The sequence below is a fragment of the Sorex fumeus genome, unplaced genomic scaffold (assembly GCF_029834395.1).
Source record: "Sorex fumeus unplaced genomic scaffold, SorFum_2.1 ptg000005l, whole genome shotgun sequence".
NCBI lineage: Eukaryota > Metazoa > Chordata > Mammalia > Eulipotyphla > Soricidae > Sorex > Sorex fumeus.
Window position 1 is genome coordinate 7,625,235 of NW_026606062.1, and position 16,095 is coordinate 7,641,329.

The following is a 16,095-nucleotide window of genomic DNA, read 5'->3' on the forward strand; positions in this document are numbered from 1 at the left end:
CTAGTCCGTCCCCAGGCGGAAGCGAGAGGGCCCACCAACAGGGTCAGGTGGAGAAGGCGTCGCAATGCCACTGGGGCCCCCTGCGGTGCTGAGGGAAGCAGACCCAGGCCCACTGGGCAGGGGTTCATTCTGCTGCGGGTCCCCGTTCTCGGCCAGAGGGTGGCCCTTGCCGCCTGTGGAGCCCAGCTCAAACAGGGTGGTACCCGTGGCCACTCGGCTGATGCTGTGGCCATGGCCAGGGGCCGCCCGGCAGGTGGAGCCCAGGCAGAGGACATCCTGGAAGGTCTCCCGGAAGCGGGTGGACATGAGACTGTAGAGCACGGGGTTGGCGGCCGAGCCGACGTAGAGCAGGACGCCTGAGAAGATGTGCACATACTCGTAGGCTTCCTTGGAGTCGGGAGTCCAGTCGGTCACAAAACTCCACAGCAGGCGCTCGGTGTGGAATGGGGCCCAGCAGACGGCAAACAACACGACCAGCACAACTGCAGGCATAGAGGGGGACCTCTGGGGGTCTGCCAGAGCCGTCACAGCACCCAACGGGTTCCACCTGTCCTAATCCATGTGGCCCACCTGGAACATTCTAGAATGTTGCTTCCCCCACCGAGGTCACTGGTTGGAGGCAGGGGGTGGCTGGTAGCACCAGGCCTGCATGCCTGAGCCCACCGCGTCTCCCCTGGGAGCTTGGAAGGGGCTAACGGGGTAGCGCGCTGGGCTGGGCGACTTGGGGGTCTCTGCGGGGGACAGACGCCAGGGCGCGAGCTCACACAGCTGTGGCCAGAGGTGGGGACCAGAGGCAGCCACACCCGCATCCCCACACTGCGCCCACCAGGCGCTCCCTACCCAGGCCCAGTTCCCAGCTGAGTATTCGGCCCCAAACTCAACCCTGCTTTCCTGAGGACTCGGCCCTGTCCCAGCAAGTCTGACACTGTGCCCATTTCTCCTGCCTAAGCTGCCGTGTTGCTCGGAGTTGCGGGTGTCAGAATTCCCGTGGTCAAGAGGTGGTCAGAGGCTGACGTGGTGCAAGAGGAAAAGAGAGAGAGGGCTGGAGCGATAGCACAGCGGGGAGGGCGTTTGCCTTGCATGTGGCTGGCCCGGGTTCGAGCCCCAGTATCCCATATGGTCCCCGAGCACTGCCAGGAGTGATTCCTGAATGCAGAGCCAGGAGTAGCCCCTGAGCATTGCCAGGTGTGACCCAAAAAGAAAAAAGAGGAGAAGAGATTGGAAAGGGAACACTCCACCCTCCCAGGGTTCGAGGTGACAGACCATCCCCGGCGGGGGGGGGGGGGGGGGACAGAGGGGTTGTAGCGTGAACTCAGAACTCAGGGGTACCGCCCTATGCGAGGAGGGGGTCCCTGGGCTCGGGGACAGTGTTTCTGAGGTGAAATTGGATGGGGGGAGGGACAGGGTCTCTCTCTGGGGATAGGGTCTAGCTAGTTATGACAGTGACGCTCTGTCCAGGGTCCCGCCAGCCCCAGGCAGGCCCTGCGGGATTGGGGATAGGGACCAGGGATTGTCAGAGCCTCAGTTTCCCCTGCCTTCCCAGAGCTCCTCATGTCTGCGTTTGGGGGCTCCGGGTCAGCTCCTGTCTGTCACCCCCAGGCATGCTCGGGGCCACGTGGTGCGGGCTCAAAAAAAAAAAAACAAACCACTCAGCCTCACCCCTTCCCAGGTTCCAGAAAGCAACCCCTCCCCTGCCGCCACCCCGCTGCCCCGCGCTCGGACACACTTACACAGCATCTTGGTGACCTGGGTCCGCCCGCGCTCCTTCAGGGATGACCTCTTGGAGCTGTCGTCGGGCCCCGCCCCCTGCCCGGGCGCCAGCAGCCGCTCCCGCTGCAACTGACGCCCGATGAGCAGGTAGAGCACGCTGATGACCCCCATGGGCAGGAAGAAGAAGAGCAGCGTGGTCACCTGCACCACCAGGTTGTAGAGGTCCTTCTGGGACTCGGCCACGGTGCACGAGGACGTGTCGGGCACCAGCCCCCAGCAGTCCACCTCCAGCTCCTTGACCTCTTGCAGACTGGTGTTGGGCACGGCCGAGAGCGTGGCCAGGATCCAGATGGCTGCCAGCACGCGGCGCACGTGGGCCCCCGTCACCAGGCTCCGGGCCCGCAGCGGGTGCACCACGGCCACGTACCGCTCCACGCTCAGCGCCGTGACGTTGAGCACCGAGGCCAGGAAGCCGATCTCGAAGAGCTGCGTGCGTAAGTAGCAGCCGCCGACGCCCAGCAGGTAGGGGTAGTTCTGCCACAGCTCGTAGAGCTCCATGGGCAGCCCTGCCAACAGCAGCAGCAGGTCGGACACGGCCAGGCTGAAGAGGTAGTAGTTGGTGGGGGTGCGCATGGTCTTGTGGCGCAGGATGACCGCGCAGGTCAGCGCGTTGCCCACCACGCCCACGGCGAAGATCAGCAGGTAGGTGACACAGATGGGCACGAAGTGGTGGTACTGCTGTGGCCCCAGGAACTTGACTTTCAGTTCCTCGAGGGTCAGGTTTTTCAAGTCCTCCGAGAGATTGCAGGGGACCGAGGTTTCCTGCTCCACGGAGGGGGGCCCAGTGGGGGTTCCAGAGAGAAGCCTGTGGAATGGAAGACAGGGGTGCCTGGAGCGGTCACGCAGGGCGACTGGTGCCCAGCTCTGGAGGAGATGTGGCAGCGTCATCAGCGACAGAGAAACAAGAGATGGGAGAGGGCGTCTGAAAGACCCCGAGACCCTAGAGCATCCCGTCATCTGGTCCTGTCTGTCTCTTTTTATTATTTTTTAATTTTTTTAATTAAAAAATTTTTGTTGCCTTTTGGGTCACACCCAGCGATGCTCAGGGGTCACTCCTGGCTCTGCACTCAGGAATGACTCCTGGCGGTGCTTGGGGGACCATATGGGATGCCGGGATCGAACCCCAGTTGGCCCTGTGCAAGACAAACGCCCTCCCCACTGTGCTATCGCTCCGGTCCCTGTTTGTCCCTTTTTTTTTTTGCTTTTTGGGTCACACCCGGCAATGCACAGGGCTTACTCCTGGCTCTGTGCTCAGGAATTACCCCTGGCGGTGCTCAGGGGACCAGATGGGATGCTGGGAATCGAACCCCGGTAGGCTGCGTGCAAGGCAAACGCCCTACCCGCTGTGCTATTGCTCCAGCCCGTTTGTCCCTTTTTAAACTGTGGACTGGACCCGAGTAATAGTACAGCAGGTAGGGCATTTTCCTTGCATGCAGCTGACCCGGGTTCAATCCCCAACATTCTATATGGTTCCCCTGAGCAACACCAGAGTGATTCCTGAGTGCAGAGCCAGGAGTAACCCCTAAGCATCACCGGGTGTGGCCCAAAAAGAAAAAAAAATAAAATTAAGCCGTGGACTTAGGAGAGACTTTGTGGGCATCCGTCAATAGGAGACAAGGCGGCTGGAGCAATAGCACAGCGGGTAGGGCGTTTGCCTTGCACGCGGCCGACCCGGGTTTGAATCCCAGCATCCCAAATGGTCCCCCTGAGCACCACCAGGGGTAATTTCCTGAGTGCAGAGTCAGGACTGACCTCTGTGCATCGCGGGGTGTGACCCCCACCCCCCAAAAAAATAGGAGACAAGGGTAGAATCTCACTGGACTGGTCGTTGGGGCCACATGCAACTGTGCTCGGGGATCACTCCTGACTGTGCTCGGGAATCACTCCTGATATGGGAACCATCCAACCCCGCTGCACCCTAAGGGCAAAGGCTCCAGGAACAACGACTCGAATCCAGCCTTGCTCTTTCCCGATTTGCGGCTTCTCTGCAGCTCTTAGCTTCTTTCTCAGGAGGGTGGGGTTTGGGCCACCCTCAGCGGTGCTCAGGGCTTACTCCTGGCTCTGTGCTCAGGGATCCCTCCTGGTGGACTCGGGGGACCATGTGCGGGGCCGGGGATCACCATGCCCTACCTACTGTCCTAGCATCCGGCCCCCTGACCAGGGCGCATTTTCATCCCCAGCACTTGTGGACACCAGAGCAGGGAAAGCGCCAGAGACTTCGGAGAGGGTCGTCACGCTAGAGCCGCAGCCAGGTTCCTCCCCGGACGGAAACCCCCAGAAACAGTGACCCGGGGAGGGGAAGCCCGGATGGGTCCTCAGACCCCTCCTGGCTGGGGGACACTCGCCCCACGCTCTCCCGCCGCGCGGATCCACACCCTGGGCTCCGCATCGCTTCCCATCCATCCCGGGGTCCTCACCGTGCCATCCGGGCTCGCCGCTGCTGCGAGGCGCCCCCGTGCAGATCCCGGGCTCCCACCTCACGGTCCAAGCCCGGGCTCCGCAGCGCGCCCCTCTCCAGCTCCCCGGGGCGCGCGCTCTAAGCTCGGGGCTCCCCAGCGCGCCCCTCTCCAGCTCCCAGAAGCGCGCGGCCTAAGCCCGGGACTCCCCAGCGCGCCCCTCTCCAGCTCCCCGGGACGCGCGGTCCAAGCCCGGGACTCCCCAGCGCGCCCCTCTCCAGCTCCCCGGGACGCGCGGTCCAATTCCGGACTCCCCAGCGCGCCCGTCCAGCAGCAGGACCCGCATCCCCTTCACCTACATGCCTGCCAGACGCAAGCGGCGAGGGCTGCACAGGCGTCCTTGGACCTCAGCCGGACGGACAGACAGACCAACCGACGCCGTGGGGGGAGCTGAGCGCGACTGGCCCAGAGCAGCCCGCCCCGTCTCTGGCCCCGCCTGGCTCGGGTGGGGGGCACGCCCGCGAGAAGGTCACTAGGGGGCGTGGGTGCCTCCGAGGAGACTGCCGTCCAGCCCAGCGTTCTCCTTGGGACCCCACGTCCCCGCAGAGCCCCAACTTTGCTCTAACGGCGCCCAAAGGGTGGCCCCCAGGATCCCGACGTGGTCTCCTCCCCTCAAGATTTACACCCCGTTTCCTAAGATCCTCCAGCCTCGAGGCATCTGCCACCTCCCACATAGCCCAGTCAGCCCCCTGAACCCCAACAATGTCACTCCTCGCAGGAAACGTTTTGCTGGGGGACCCCAACTTCTACCTGCCAAGGAACACACAGGCGTCTCCACCCCATCCCACTTAACTTCCTCCTCCTCCCTCCCTCCAGCCCCCCCCATACCGCCCTTCTTATCCATTCAAGCGTACCCCCCCCCCCCCCCCCCCCCCCCCGCAACCCTCAGCTGGCCACAGGGGGTCTGCAGAGTGGGAAGAGGGTCGACTCTCCAGATTTTAAAACTCAAGAGGCACAGCCGAAGCAATAATACAGTGTGCAGAGAGTTTGCCTGGCTTGCATCTGACCCAAGTTCAATTCTCAGCACCCTATATGGTCTTCTGGGCCATGAATGATCCCTGAGTTCAGAGCCTGAGCACTGTTCGATGTGGCCCCTCATTCCTAATAAGAAATAAATAAAACTCAAAAGAGGGAATCAGAGAAATATTAGAGCATCTATTCTGCAAGTATTTGGTTCCGAGTTCAAATCCTGGTGTCACACATGTACCATGAGCAGCTCTGCTGCTTGAGCCCGCAGCCCCCTGTCCAGGCTCTGTATTTAGAGTTCACTCCTGGCAGTGCTCAGTGGACTGACCCATATGTGGTGGTGGGAAGTGAACAGGGTTGGCCAAATCTAGACCAGCCGCATGCAAGGCAAGCACTTTATCTCTTCAGTTCCTGAAATTGTAGCTTTATTTATTTATTTTTGTTGTTGTTGCTTTTTGGGTCACATCTGGCGATGCTCAGGGGTTATTCCTGGTTCATGCACTCAGGAACTACTCCTGGCCATGCTCAGGGTACCATATGGGATGCTGGGGATCGAACCCGGGTCGGGCCGCCTGCAAGGCAAACGCCCTACCCGCTGTGCTATCACTCCAGCCCTTTGTTTTTATTTTGACGAAACAAGAAAGACTTCATAAGACTGATTTAGCGAACAGAAAAAAAAAAAATCAGCAGGACCAGCTCCTACTGCTGTTTGGAGGAAGGGCACAGGAACAGACAGTTCAAACGCTTCTGGGCCTCTCTGAACTCAGAAGATCAGCATAATAAACAACCTGCTCTCCAGCAGAGACTCAGTTGCTGATCCCCTGGCCTCGGGCCGAGATTCTGCGGAGGAGCTGACCAGCACCAGAGCCTGGGCAGTCTCTGGAGGAAGGCTGGAGCAGTGTATCTGTGGATCTGTTTAAAACTGCTCTGGTTCCCTCCTCTGACCCTCGGTCTCTCATTTCCAAAGACGGTCAAGATTCTGGGTCCAGATTTAAAAATAAACCCATGTGTCTATTTAGCCCCCAAGAGACTGGATTCGAGGACTCAGCGCTGGACCTCAGGGGGTAGCCACGGGTGACATTTCCCTCCCCTTCTCCCTGAGCTGCCTGTCCACCCGCCTGCTGTCCTTCCAGTCCAGAGTTGCTGGGAAGCCCCTCTGTGGGCCAGTGGGGCATGCCCTGACCTCAGGCAGCTTTTCACTGGGCCCAGGAAGCATCGTAGGGTTTATTCTAGAACTTTCAAGAAAAGATAGCGCCTGCCCTCAGGTCTTGCCAAGCTCAGACAGGTGGTTCTAGGTAACGCAGAGGTTTGGGGGCTTGAGCAATAGTACGGAGGGCGTTTGCCTTGCACACCTGACCGGGATTCGATCCCCGACTTCCCATATGGTCCCTGAGCACCGCTAGGAGTGATTCTTTTTGTTCGTTTGTTTGAGGATCCACCTGGAGACACTCAGGACTCACTCCTGGCTCTATACTCAGGAATCATCCCGGGCCAGAGCGATAGTACAGCAGGATGAGCATTTGCCTTGGACATGGCCCACCCGGGTTTGATCCCCAGCACCCTATATGGTCCTCTGAGACCACCAGATATGATCCTGAGCACAGAACCAGGAGTAAAGCCCTGAGCATCACAAGGATGCAACCCCCAAACAAACAAAAAGAAATTATTTCTGGAGGTGCTCGGGTGACTATATGTGGTGTTAGGTTCCAACCCAGGTTGGCCATGAGCAAGACACTCCCCAGACCACTGTACTATGGCTCTGGCCCAGGAGTGGTCCCTGAGTACAGCGCCAGGAGTAACCCTGAGCATCTGTGGGTGTAGCCCCCGAAGCCAAAACACACACACACACACAAAGCGGATGCTTAATCTTGATGGGCAGGTGGCGCAGACGGTCCTGCAGAGGTCATGGCGAGCATGACGTGAGCTAAAGGCAGAGCGCCCAGAAGGCCCTTAGCCTCACTTAGTCGTTGTTGACAGCAAAGAGGAGGAAGCGCCATGCACTCACCCAGCCCAGAGGAAGTGATCGTCCACATTCTTCTTCCAAGGCCGGCAGAGAAAACAATATTAGAAGCGTCTGGCTTCCCCCCCCCCCCCCCCCCCCAGGGATCGCGGCAGGCCAAGTTCGGCTGTCCACGGCTGTTCACGTGGAGGTGCAGCCACTGGCCCTTCCTGGCAGTGTGTGTGTGGGGGTGTCTCTCCTGCTTCTCAGAAGCTTCTTCCCAGAAAGCGCTGGAATATTTGCCTCTGAGACAAACACACAGGGAGCAGGGTGTTTATTAGGGCAAAAAGACTGCAGAAAAGTGTCAGGCCCTCAAGGACCCGAAGCCGCGGGAGCACTGCCCCCCCCCCGGCCCGTGCCAGGTCCCCCACTGTCTCTCAGCAAAGGGCACATGGCCCCAGAAAAAGGCAGGAAGGAGCGGCCGTGGATGCTGTCAGGTCAGTGTCCCTTCCGCCTCCTCTCTGGGGATGCCCAGCCGCCTCTCAGAGTTGCCGTGGGGTGCTCCCTGCCCTGGATGAGTGAGGCTGAGCCAGTTCCTTGCAGGCAATTGGGAAAGGGGGTCACTGATGGTAGCACTGGGGTCAGATGGCGGAGAGGGGAAGTCAGTTTTTGCTCTCAAAAATGTTTTCATGGGGTCGGAGCGATAGTACAGCAGGAAGAACATTTGCCTTGCATGCGGCCGACCCAGGTTCGATCCCCGGCATCCCATATGGTCCCCCGAGCACCGCCAGGAGTAATTCTTGAGTGCAGAGCCAGGAGTAACCCCTGCGCATCGCTGGGAGTGACCAAAAAAAGCAAGTAAATCAATCAATAAGCATTCAGGTTGGGCTGGATTGTTAGGACAGTGGGGAAGCAGCCCACCCTGCAAGGCTTTGATCCCCAGCACCCACTGTGCACCCCCAGAGAAATGCCAGGGGTGATTCCCGAGTGCAGAGCCAAGAATAAGCTCCGAGCGCTGTCCGATGTGACCCCAATCCCAACCGAAGCCAGTGGATTGAGCCCTTCAAGGAGATAGATGGTTCACCCGGGCACAACATCGCTTGCCCTGTCCCTTGATGCCAGCTCAGCTTATGTCCCGGTCCCGTCTCTCCGCAGATCTCTGTTCAGCCTTTGTGCTCCCGGCTAGAGCCGTCAGCTCTGCCCCTGCCCAGGGCTACAACTCTTGAACCTGTCACTGGTGCCTCTGGGACTGACCTCCCGGCTTAGCCTTCAGCAGGTGAGTGCCCTGCTGTCCAGGGGAGGACAAAGACAACGTCACCCGCAGGGGGCATCCTCTTGTCTCCCACCCCTAGCCATGCCCCATTTTAGAGGAGACTTCTTGGCGGGTGAGATTAGAAGCGTCCAGTAGAATGAGCTGGATGACCTGGCAGCCACGCCCATGGGAACATAGGGAGGGCTCAGGGTGGCACAGAGAGGGGAGGACCCCCCCCCTCGCCCAGGCTGGAGACAGGCTGTTTCCATGCTGTGTAGGCTCAGAAAGTCCTTGCCAGGCCTGGCTGGCATTGCCCTCGGCACACTCGGGATCTGTGGGTGGTTTAGCCGCCTGGGATCACATCAGGAGAAGTTTCCATTATTGAAACATTGTCTCTCTCTCTCTCTCTTTCTCTCTCTCTCTCTCTCTCTCTCTCTCACACACACACACACACACACACACACACACATGCGTGCACACACAACAGAATGTGGTGGGTTGGGGGCGCATCAGGGCGCTTCTGCCTCGCCAGGCTCAGAACACTATGCTAAGTGCAGGAAACGGGTGGCACAAAGATAGAGGTAAGGATGTGAACACACACATTGTATTTGTATGGTGGGATGGCAGAAACTTTCAGCTGAGGCTGGAGCGATAGCACAGTGGGTAGGATGTTTGCCTTGCACGCGGCCAACCTGGTCGGCCCAGGTTCGATTCCTCTGCCCCTCTCGGAGAGCCCAGGAGGACTACTGAGAGTATTTCATCCGCATGGCAAAGCCTGACAAGCTCCCCGTGCCGTATTCAATACGCCAAACACAGTAACAACAAGTCTCACAATGGAGACGTTACTGGTGCCCGCTCGAGCAAATCAATGAACAACGGGAGGACAGTGCTACAGTGCAGTGCTATGGCAGAAACTTTCATACCTCCTATTGGCATTTTTTGTCTTGTTTTGGGGGGGTCACACCCTGCTGTGTGTTCAGGGATCGTTTCTGATGGAATTGGGGGACCACATTGGTGCCGGGGTTCAAATAGGAGTTGGCATTGTCCAAGGAAAGTGTCACTCTCTGCCCCTGTTTGTTAGTTGTGTGTGTGTGTGTGTGTGCGTGCTCACAAGATTGTTTTCTTTTGGGGGCCACACCTGGTGGCATTTGGAGTTTACTCCTAGCTCTGTGCTCAGGGAACATCCCTGGTGAGTTCAGGAGACAATACGGGATGCTGAGATGGTAGCTGGGTCGAGCATATGCCAAGCAAACGCCCTACCCTTTGGACTATCTCTCCAGCTGTATTTTTTTTTTTTTTTGCTTTTTGGGTCACACCCGGCGATGCACAGGGGTTACTCCTGGCTCTGCACTCAGGAATTACCCCTGGCGGTGCTCAGAGGACCATATGGGATGCTGGGAATCGAACCCGGGTCAGCCGCATGCAAGGCAAACGCCCTACCCGTTGTGCTATTGCTCCAGCCCTCCAACTGTATTTTTTAAAAACAGTTGGCAGAGGAACCCAGGAGATATTACAGGGGTTAAGGCACTTGCTTTGCGTGTGGCCCTGGTTCAGTGACTGACATTCAGAAGTGATCCCACAGAAAGGAAATTCTGTTTTGGAGCTAGACAGACAAAACTGCTGGTAAAGTACCTGCCTTCCATCGGTCTGATCCCAGCATCCTGTATGGTCCCTTGAGCACCATCAGTAGTAATTTCTTAGTGCAGAGCCAGGAATCATCCCTGAACACCACCAGGGATGGCCCCACCAAAAAACAAACAAATGAAAAATTCACTTTTGTGTTCAGATTTTCAGCTCTCCGTGTGTCTTGCTTTTGTAGTAATAAAACTAAAAATAATAGAACCAAAGTATAATTAAAAATCAAATAAAGGGCCTGGATCAAGAATACAGTGGTTGGGGCTAGAGCAATAGCACAGCGGGGAGGGCGTTTGCCTTGCACATAGCCGACCCAGGTTTGATTCCCAGAATTCCATATGGTCCCCCGAGCACCGTCAGGAGTAATCCCTGAGTGCATGAGCCAGGAAGAGTAACTTGTGCATCACCGGGTGTGACCCAAAAAGTAAAAAAAAAAAAAAAAAAAAAAGAATACGGCAGTTTGGGGTGTTTGTCTTGCAGGCGGCTGACCCGGGTTCGATTCATGGCATCCCATATGGATCTCCAAGCACTGCTAGAAATAATTCCTGAGTGCAGAGCCAGGAGTAAACCCTGAGCATCGCCAGGTGTGACCTAAACAGCAAAATTAATTAATTAATACCAAAAATAACAAATAAAACTCAAGTGAGGCTGTAGAGAAGGGCTGGTATCAGCTGGGCAGTGTGTGAATCAGCTGCTAAGGTGCAGGCCAGGCAGCCTCGAGAGCCGGTCAGGCTGGCTTCAGCAGGGCAGGGCTCCCGGCTGGACGGTCCTGGGCACTGACATCAGGTCCATGGCTGGGTGGCTGTGGGCATGCGCGCATGGACGGGGCCCAGGAAACGGGATACTGAGCACAGCGCCGCTCCTCTCCTGCAGACAGGACTCCGCAAGAGTGACTCACACGGTTTCCTGAGCTTCTTACATGGAGGTGCAGGTTTTATGGTCACACCCAGCAGTACTCAGAGGCTGCTCCTTGCTCTGTGCTCAGTGCTCTGTGCTCAGGGAGCCGCTGTGCAGTTTGGGGGATGACACCCAGGCCTCCCACACATTTTGCTTTTTTCTTTGCTTTTTTTTTTTTTTTTGCTTTTTTGGGTCATACCGGGCAATGCACAGGGGTCATTCCTGGCTCTGCACTGTGCGGTGCTCTGGGGACCATATGGGATGCTGGGAATCGAACCCGGGTCGGCTGCGTGCAAGGCAAATGCCCTACCCACTGTGCTATTGCTCCAGCCTCCATTTTGCACCAAGCTATTGATCTATACTTTGTCCCCCCTGACCCCCCAGAGTGTCATGGAATGAGACAAGTTATGGGAGCTGGAGGAGGCCAGGGGTTGCGGTTCTTGCTTTGCATGAGGCCGACTGCAGTTCCATCCATCCCTAGCACCGCTCAAGGAGCACCAGTCGGAGTGGCCCCTGAGCACAGAGCCAGGAGGAAGCAACATCACCAGGTGTGCCCACATCTCTACAAAAATACACATGATGGTGTCAAGGGACCAGATCTATCAAAGCACTGGCCTTGCTGAGGCTGATCTTGGTTCAACTTCAGAATTGCAAATGGTTCCCAAGCACAGTCAGAAGTTACCCTGAGGGGCTGGAGCGATAGCACAGCAGGTAGGGCGTTTGCCTCGCATGCCACTGACCTGGGTTCAATTCCCAGCATCCCATATGGTCTCCCGAGCACCACCAGGAGTAATTCCTGAGTGCATGAACCAGGAGTAACTCCTGTGCATCGCCGGGTGTGACACAAAAGCAAAAAAAAAAAAAATTTAAATTTAAAAATCACTTAATCACTTAACTTCCCGTTAGTCGTCGATTTGCTCGAGCGGGCGCCAGTAACGTCTCCATTTGTCCCTGTCGCGTGCTAGTGTTGCCCAATGGCATCTGTTCGCTCCGGGAACATGAAGGGCCTCAAACCGATCGTTCATGATCTTGACGAAGAAGTCTGACCATCTGGTAGGTGGGCGGCCACGCGGTCTTTTGACATCCCGTGGAATCCAGTCGGTAACAGCTCTAGTCCAGCTTTAAAAATAAAAAATAAAAATAAAAACAGAAGTTACCCTGAGCCCCACCTGGTTGTTCCTCCAAATAAATAAATAAACCAGATGGGACTGTCAGTGTGTTCCAGCTTAGGCCCACGGTGTTAGGGAACTTTGCACCCAGAATGCCAGAGAGCGGGGCTCACCCGCAGAGGCCACCCTTTGCACAGACGAGACCTCAGGCCTGGCGGCAACTTTCAAACATTCCCTAGGTCTGACTCCCAAAATGACCAGTAAGGGAACCCAGAAACGGCCTCCCTGTTGCCCGGCGCCCAGCAAACCCTGGAATACGAGAGAGGAGCAGCAGCAGTGCCGCCCTGATGCCCCAAGAATGACGCTTCACTGTGGCTGCTGTGATGGCCAGAGGTGACCCCCGCATCCCCAGCTGGGGACACTCACGCTCAACCACGGCACTCGGACTCATTTCGTTGTGGTGTCTGTGTGGACTAGGGGTCACTGGGCCACCCTCCCGGCTATGTGCTCATCTGGTTTCTTCAGCCGCGGGGCTCATGGGGGGTCACCCGCTTTTCCTGGGGTGTTCACACACACGCCCAGCTGTGCATTGGGCAGCATGAGTCCCGGGGTCAGAAACGTCTGCACCGGGGATGGAACTCAGGCCCTGGCCGCAGGTGACCTGGGAATGTGGGGAACTGGGGGGAACCCCAAGAAGACAGTGCCTACACCTCTCTACTGCACCCACCGGGCCAACCCGGAAATGCCTGCTGAGGGTCTGGATCGAAGAAAGCCCACCCCGAGCACCTGCCCCACACAGATGCCCACGAAGTGGCCATCAAGCTGCCCCTGATGCCCGCTTTCCGTAGGCAAGGGAATAGCCCTCACTGCTTGGGTCCTTGGGGAGTTGGGGACTTGGCCCAGGATGAAGTCAGTCCTCACCACAGACACAGGCGTCTCCTGGCACCCGAGCCCGTGTGTTGCTGGCGTCTCCCGTCTTGAGATGTGGACTGTCCTGCATCCCTGTCTGGTGCGCGGGGTGTGTGCAGGGCCCCCTCCGCCTTGAGGAAGCCCGCCTTCTCTGGGAGCGCGTTCCTCTCCCTCCCTTTCTCTTCTTCCTTCTCCTTCCTCACAACTCTCCAAATGCAATCCGTTTTACTTCGTTCCTCCTGAAATTATTTTCTGCGAGGCGAGAAAAGAACCCGGTAAGACTGAGTAAGGCTGGGGCTGGAGAGATAGCACAGCGGGTAGGGCGTTTGCCTTGCACACGGTCGACCCGGGTTCGATTCCCAGCATCCCATAGGGTCCCCTGAGCATCGCCAGGAGTAATTCCTGAGTGCAGAGCCAGGAGGAACCCCTGTGCATCTCCAGGTGTGACCCAAAAAGCAAAAAAATAAATAAATAAAAAAGACTGAGTAAGGCCCAGAACTGACTTTCCCTTCCTGCAAAGAGCAATTCCTCGCTCCATCCTGAGTCCGCGGTTTGCTGAGAAATCAGGTGGTGGGATCAACTCCCATGCGAAGAAGACCAAGCGGTTGTCAGGTGTGGCTTGACCAGCCACCTGGTGGAACTCGCAGGGCTCCGCCCAGGGACTCATCACAGACTTTACCCGTCCTAGCCTCCTAGCCGGTCCCGGGGCCATAGAGGCCGAGAAAGTGACCATATCTCTCCTCCTCACCTCACATAAGCCACCCGTCTGGTCCACCGACTTCAATAGCACCACTCAGTTCCCCGAGCACTGCAGTTCTGAGCACCTCCCAGGCCTGTGTAGCTGGGAGGTTTTCCGGGGGTAGTCCCGGGACCCAGCACTACTGGGAAGGGTCCCCTCAAAAGCAGCTCACTCGTACACCGCAGCTTCCTTCCGTTTCTTTGGGGAAACTCTGAGGGGAGTTCCAAGGTCTCCCGAGGGCCCCCAAGCCCCAGAAGCCCCTTCTCCTGGTTGTGGTGTCTCCCTCTCTGCCCTCCAGGCCATCCCACACTGCCCTGACCAGCCACCGCGCCCACCCCACGCTTGCAGAAATGGACCCGAGCAGCTGCGTTCGTCACACTGGTGTCAAGGTCCCTGGGGCGGCCAGCGGTCCCAGAAACTGGTTCCCATCCTTGTGCCCATGGTGGACAGTCCAGGGCAGAGACTTGGCCCCGGGCCCAGAGTCTCAGGCACGCATAGCCTGAACCACTTGCTCTGGGCTGGGAATTGGGGCCCCCACTCCTCGGCCCACTCCCCCGCCCGTTCCTGTCCTTTAGCCCAGAGTCAGCACGTGGGACCTTTCTCTTTCCTGTTTGTCAGTCCCCTCGCTGGGCCTGAGCTAACCACACAAACCGCCGAGGCCTGGGGAGGGCAGGCCTCGGGAGGTCAGAGCGTTCAGCTGTGCTGGAGGTCTCCGAGGGTTCAGGCCAGGCAACGATGACCCAGCTGGGACCTGCAGCTCCTGGACCAGGAACAGCCCCGAGGAGACCCAGACCACCAGGAGCCCTGTGACACTGGACCCCACAGATGCAAACGTCCAGCCCACAGGCCGACAGCCTCCAGCCCAGTCTGGGAAACCAGCGCTGGAATGCCATTTTAGTTATTGGTGGCAGGGGTAGCGGTAACCCAGTGATGCTCAGGGCTTTCTCCTGGCTCTGCGCTCTGGGGTTACTCCTGGCGGTACTCAGGGACACACACGCAATGCCGGGAATTGAACCTGGGACCAGCGCCTGTAAGGCAAGTGTCTTAATTGCATGTTACTCTCTAGCCGTGGAATTTTGCTCTTTTCCAGATTCAGTGTCTTCTTTAGGTGAAAAGACTGCTGCTACACGCTCACATTTCACACACACACACACACACACACACACACACACAGTCACCCAGAATAATGGCAGAAGGACACCCCCCCACCACCACCATTGGCTCATAGGTTTCCCAAATAAAAAGTTGGATTTGGGGGCTGGAGCGATAGCACAGCAGGTAGGTGTTTGCTTTGCATGCAGCCAACCCGGGTTCGGACCCTGGGATCCTATATGGTCTGACAAGCACCTCCAGGGGTAATTCCTGAGCGCAGAGCCAGGAGTAACCCCTGAGCATCGCTGGGTGTGACTCAAAAAGAAAAAAAAAAGTTGGATTTTGGGTGATAGTACAGCAGGTAGGGCTTTTGCCTTGCATGCAGCCAACCCGGGTTCAATCTCCAGCATCCCATATGATCCCCAGAGCACCGCCAGGAATAACCCCCGAGCAATGCTGGGTGTGACCAAAAAAAAAAAGGCAAAAATCAATAAATAAGTCATCACGATCACGACCACCCTGTTGTTCGTCAATTGCCTCGAGCAGGTGCCAGTAACGTCTTCTTCGTCCTAGCCCTGAGATTTTTTTTTTAAGTGCCATATTCAAGGCTTTTTCAGGGTTAGGAGAATGAGACCCATCATTGTTACTGGTATTTGGCATATTGGGTACGCCACGGGGAGTTTGCCAGACTCTGCCGTGTGGGCAGGTTACATTTGGTAGCCTGCCAGTTTGTCCAAGGTAGGAATGAGATGATAAGATGATAAGATGATAAGCCACGCACTTCCGGGAGCTGAGTGTGATAATCTCTGGATCCTGGCCGTTGTTGGAGTTACACTTACAATAAATAAGTAAATAATAAAAACAAAAAGTTGGATTTTACTCTTCATGTGCAATGGTTCGTTTCACGTGCCAAGGGGGCAGGAGTACCCAGTTATTCACACTAACATGGTGACCAAGTCTGAAGGTGGCCGTGACGGTGTCGGCATGTATGCAGTGAACTGCTGCCCAATGGACACGCTGGGCCTCCCAAATGTGATTGGGTCTGGTCTAAGCAGGTGAAGGCCTCTGCTCAGGACCCAAGAGATGGCACGGGGGGTGAGGTGCTTGATCTTCAGTCCCAAGCACTGCATCTAATCCCCAGAGCACCGCCATCCCAGGGAACCCTTGGGTGTGGCCCTGAAACAAAATAGAAAGCCTCAGTGCAGAAAGAGAGGTGGTGTCGCCCAGGAAACAGCCGAGAGAGCAGACGCAAGGCCCTAAGTCCATTCAGGGGGGTGTGAGTTGCTCCCGAGGTCAGAGAAATAGTTGGAAGTTTCTCTGACCTTGACCTG

General features: G+C 57.1%; 1 protein-coding gene across 1 annotated transcript in view; it reads right to left on the reverse strand.

The window, feature by feature from the left end:
* NMUR1 (neuromedin U receptor 1) overlaps positions 1-16,095 on the reverse strand; it is a 29,503-nt gene continuing 13,408 nt past the window's right edge. Inside the window, exons 2-4 of the mRNA XM_056121465.1 lie at positions 4,188-4,306; positions 1,731-2,575; positions 1-482 (exon numbers count right to left, since the gene is read on the reverse strand). Of these exons, the coding sequence (XP_055977440.1) occupies positions 1-482; positions 1,731-2,575; positions 4,188-4,306 (1,446 nt within the window). The remainder of the gene's footprint in view (positions 483-1,730; positions 2,576-4,187; positions 4,307-16,095) is intronic.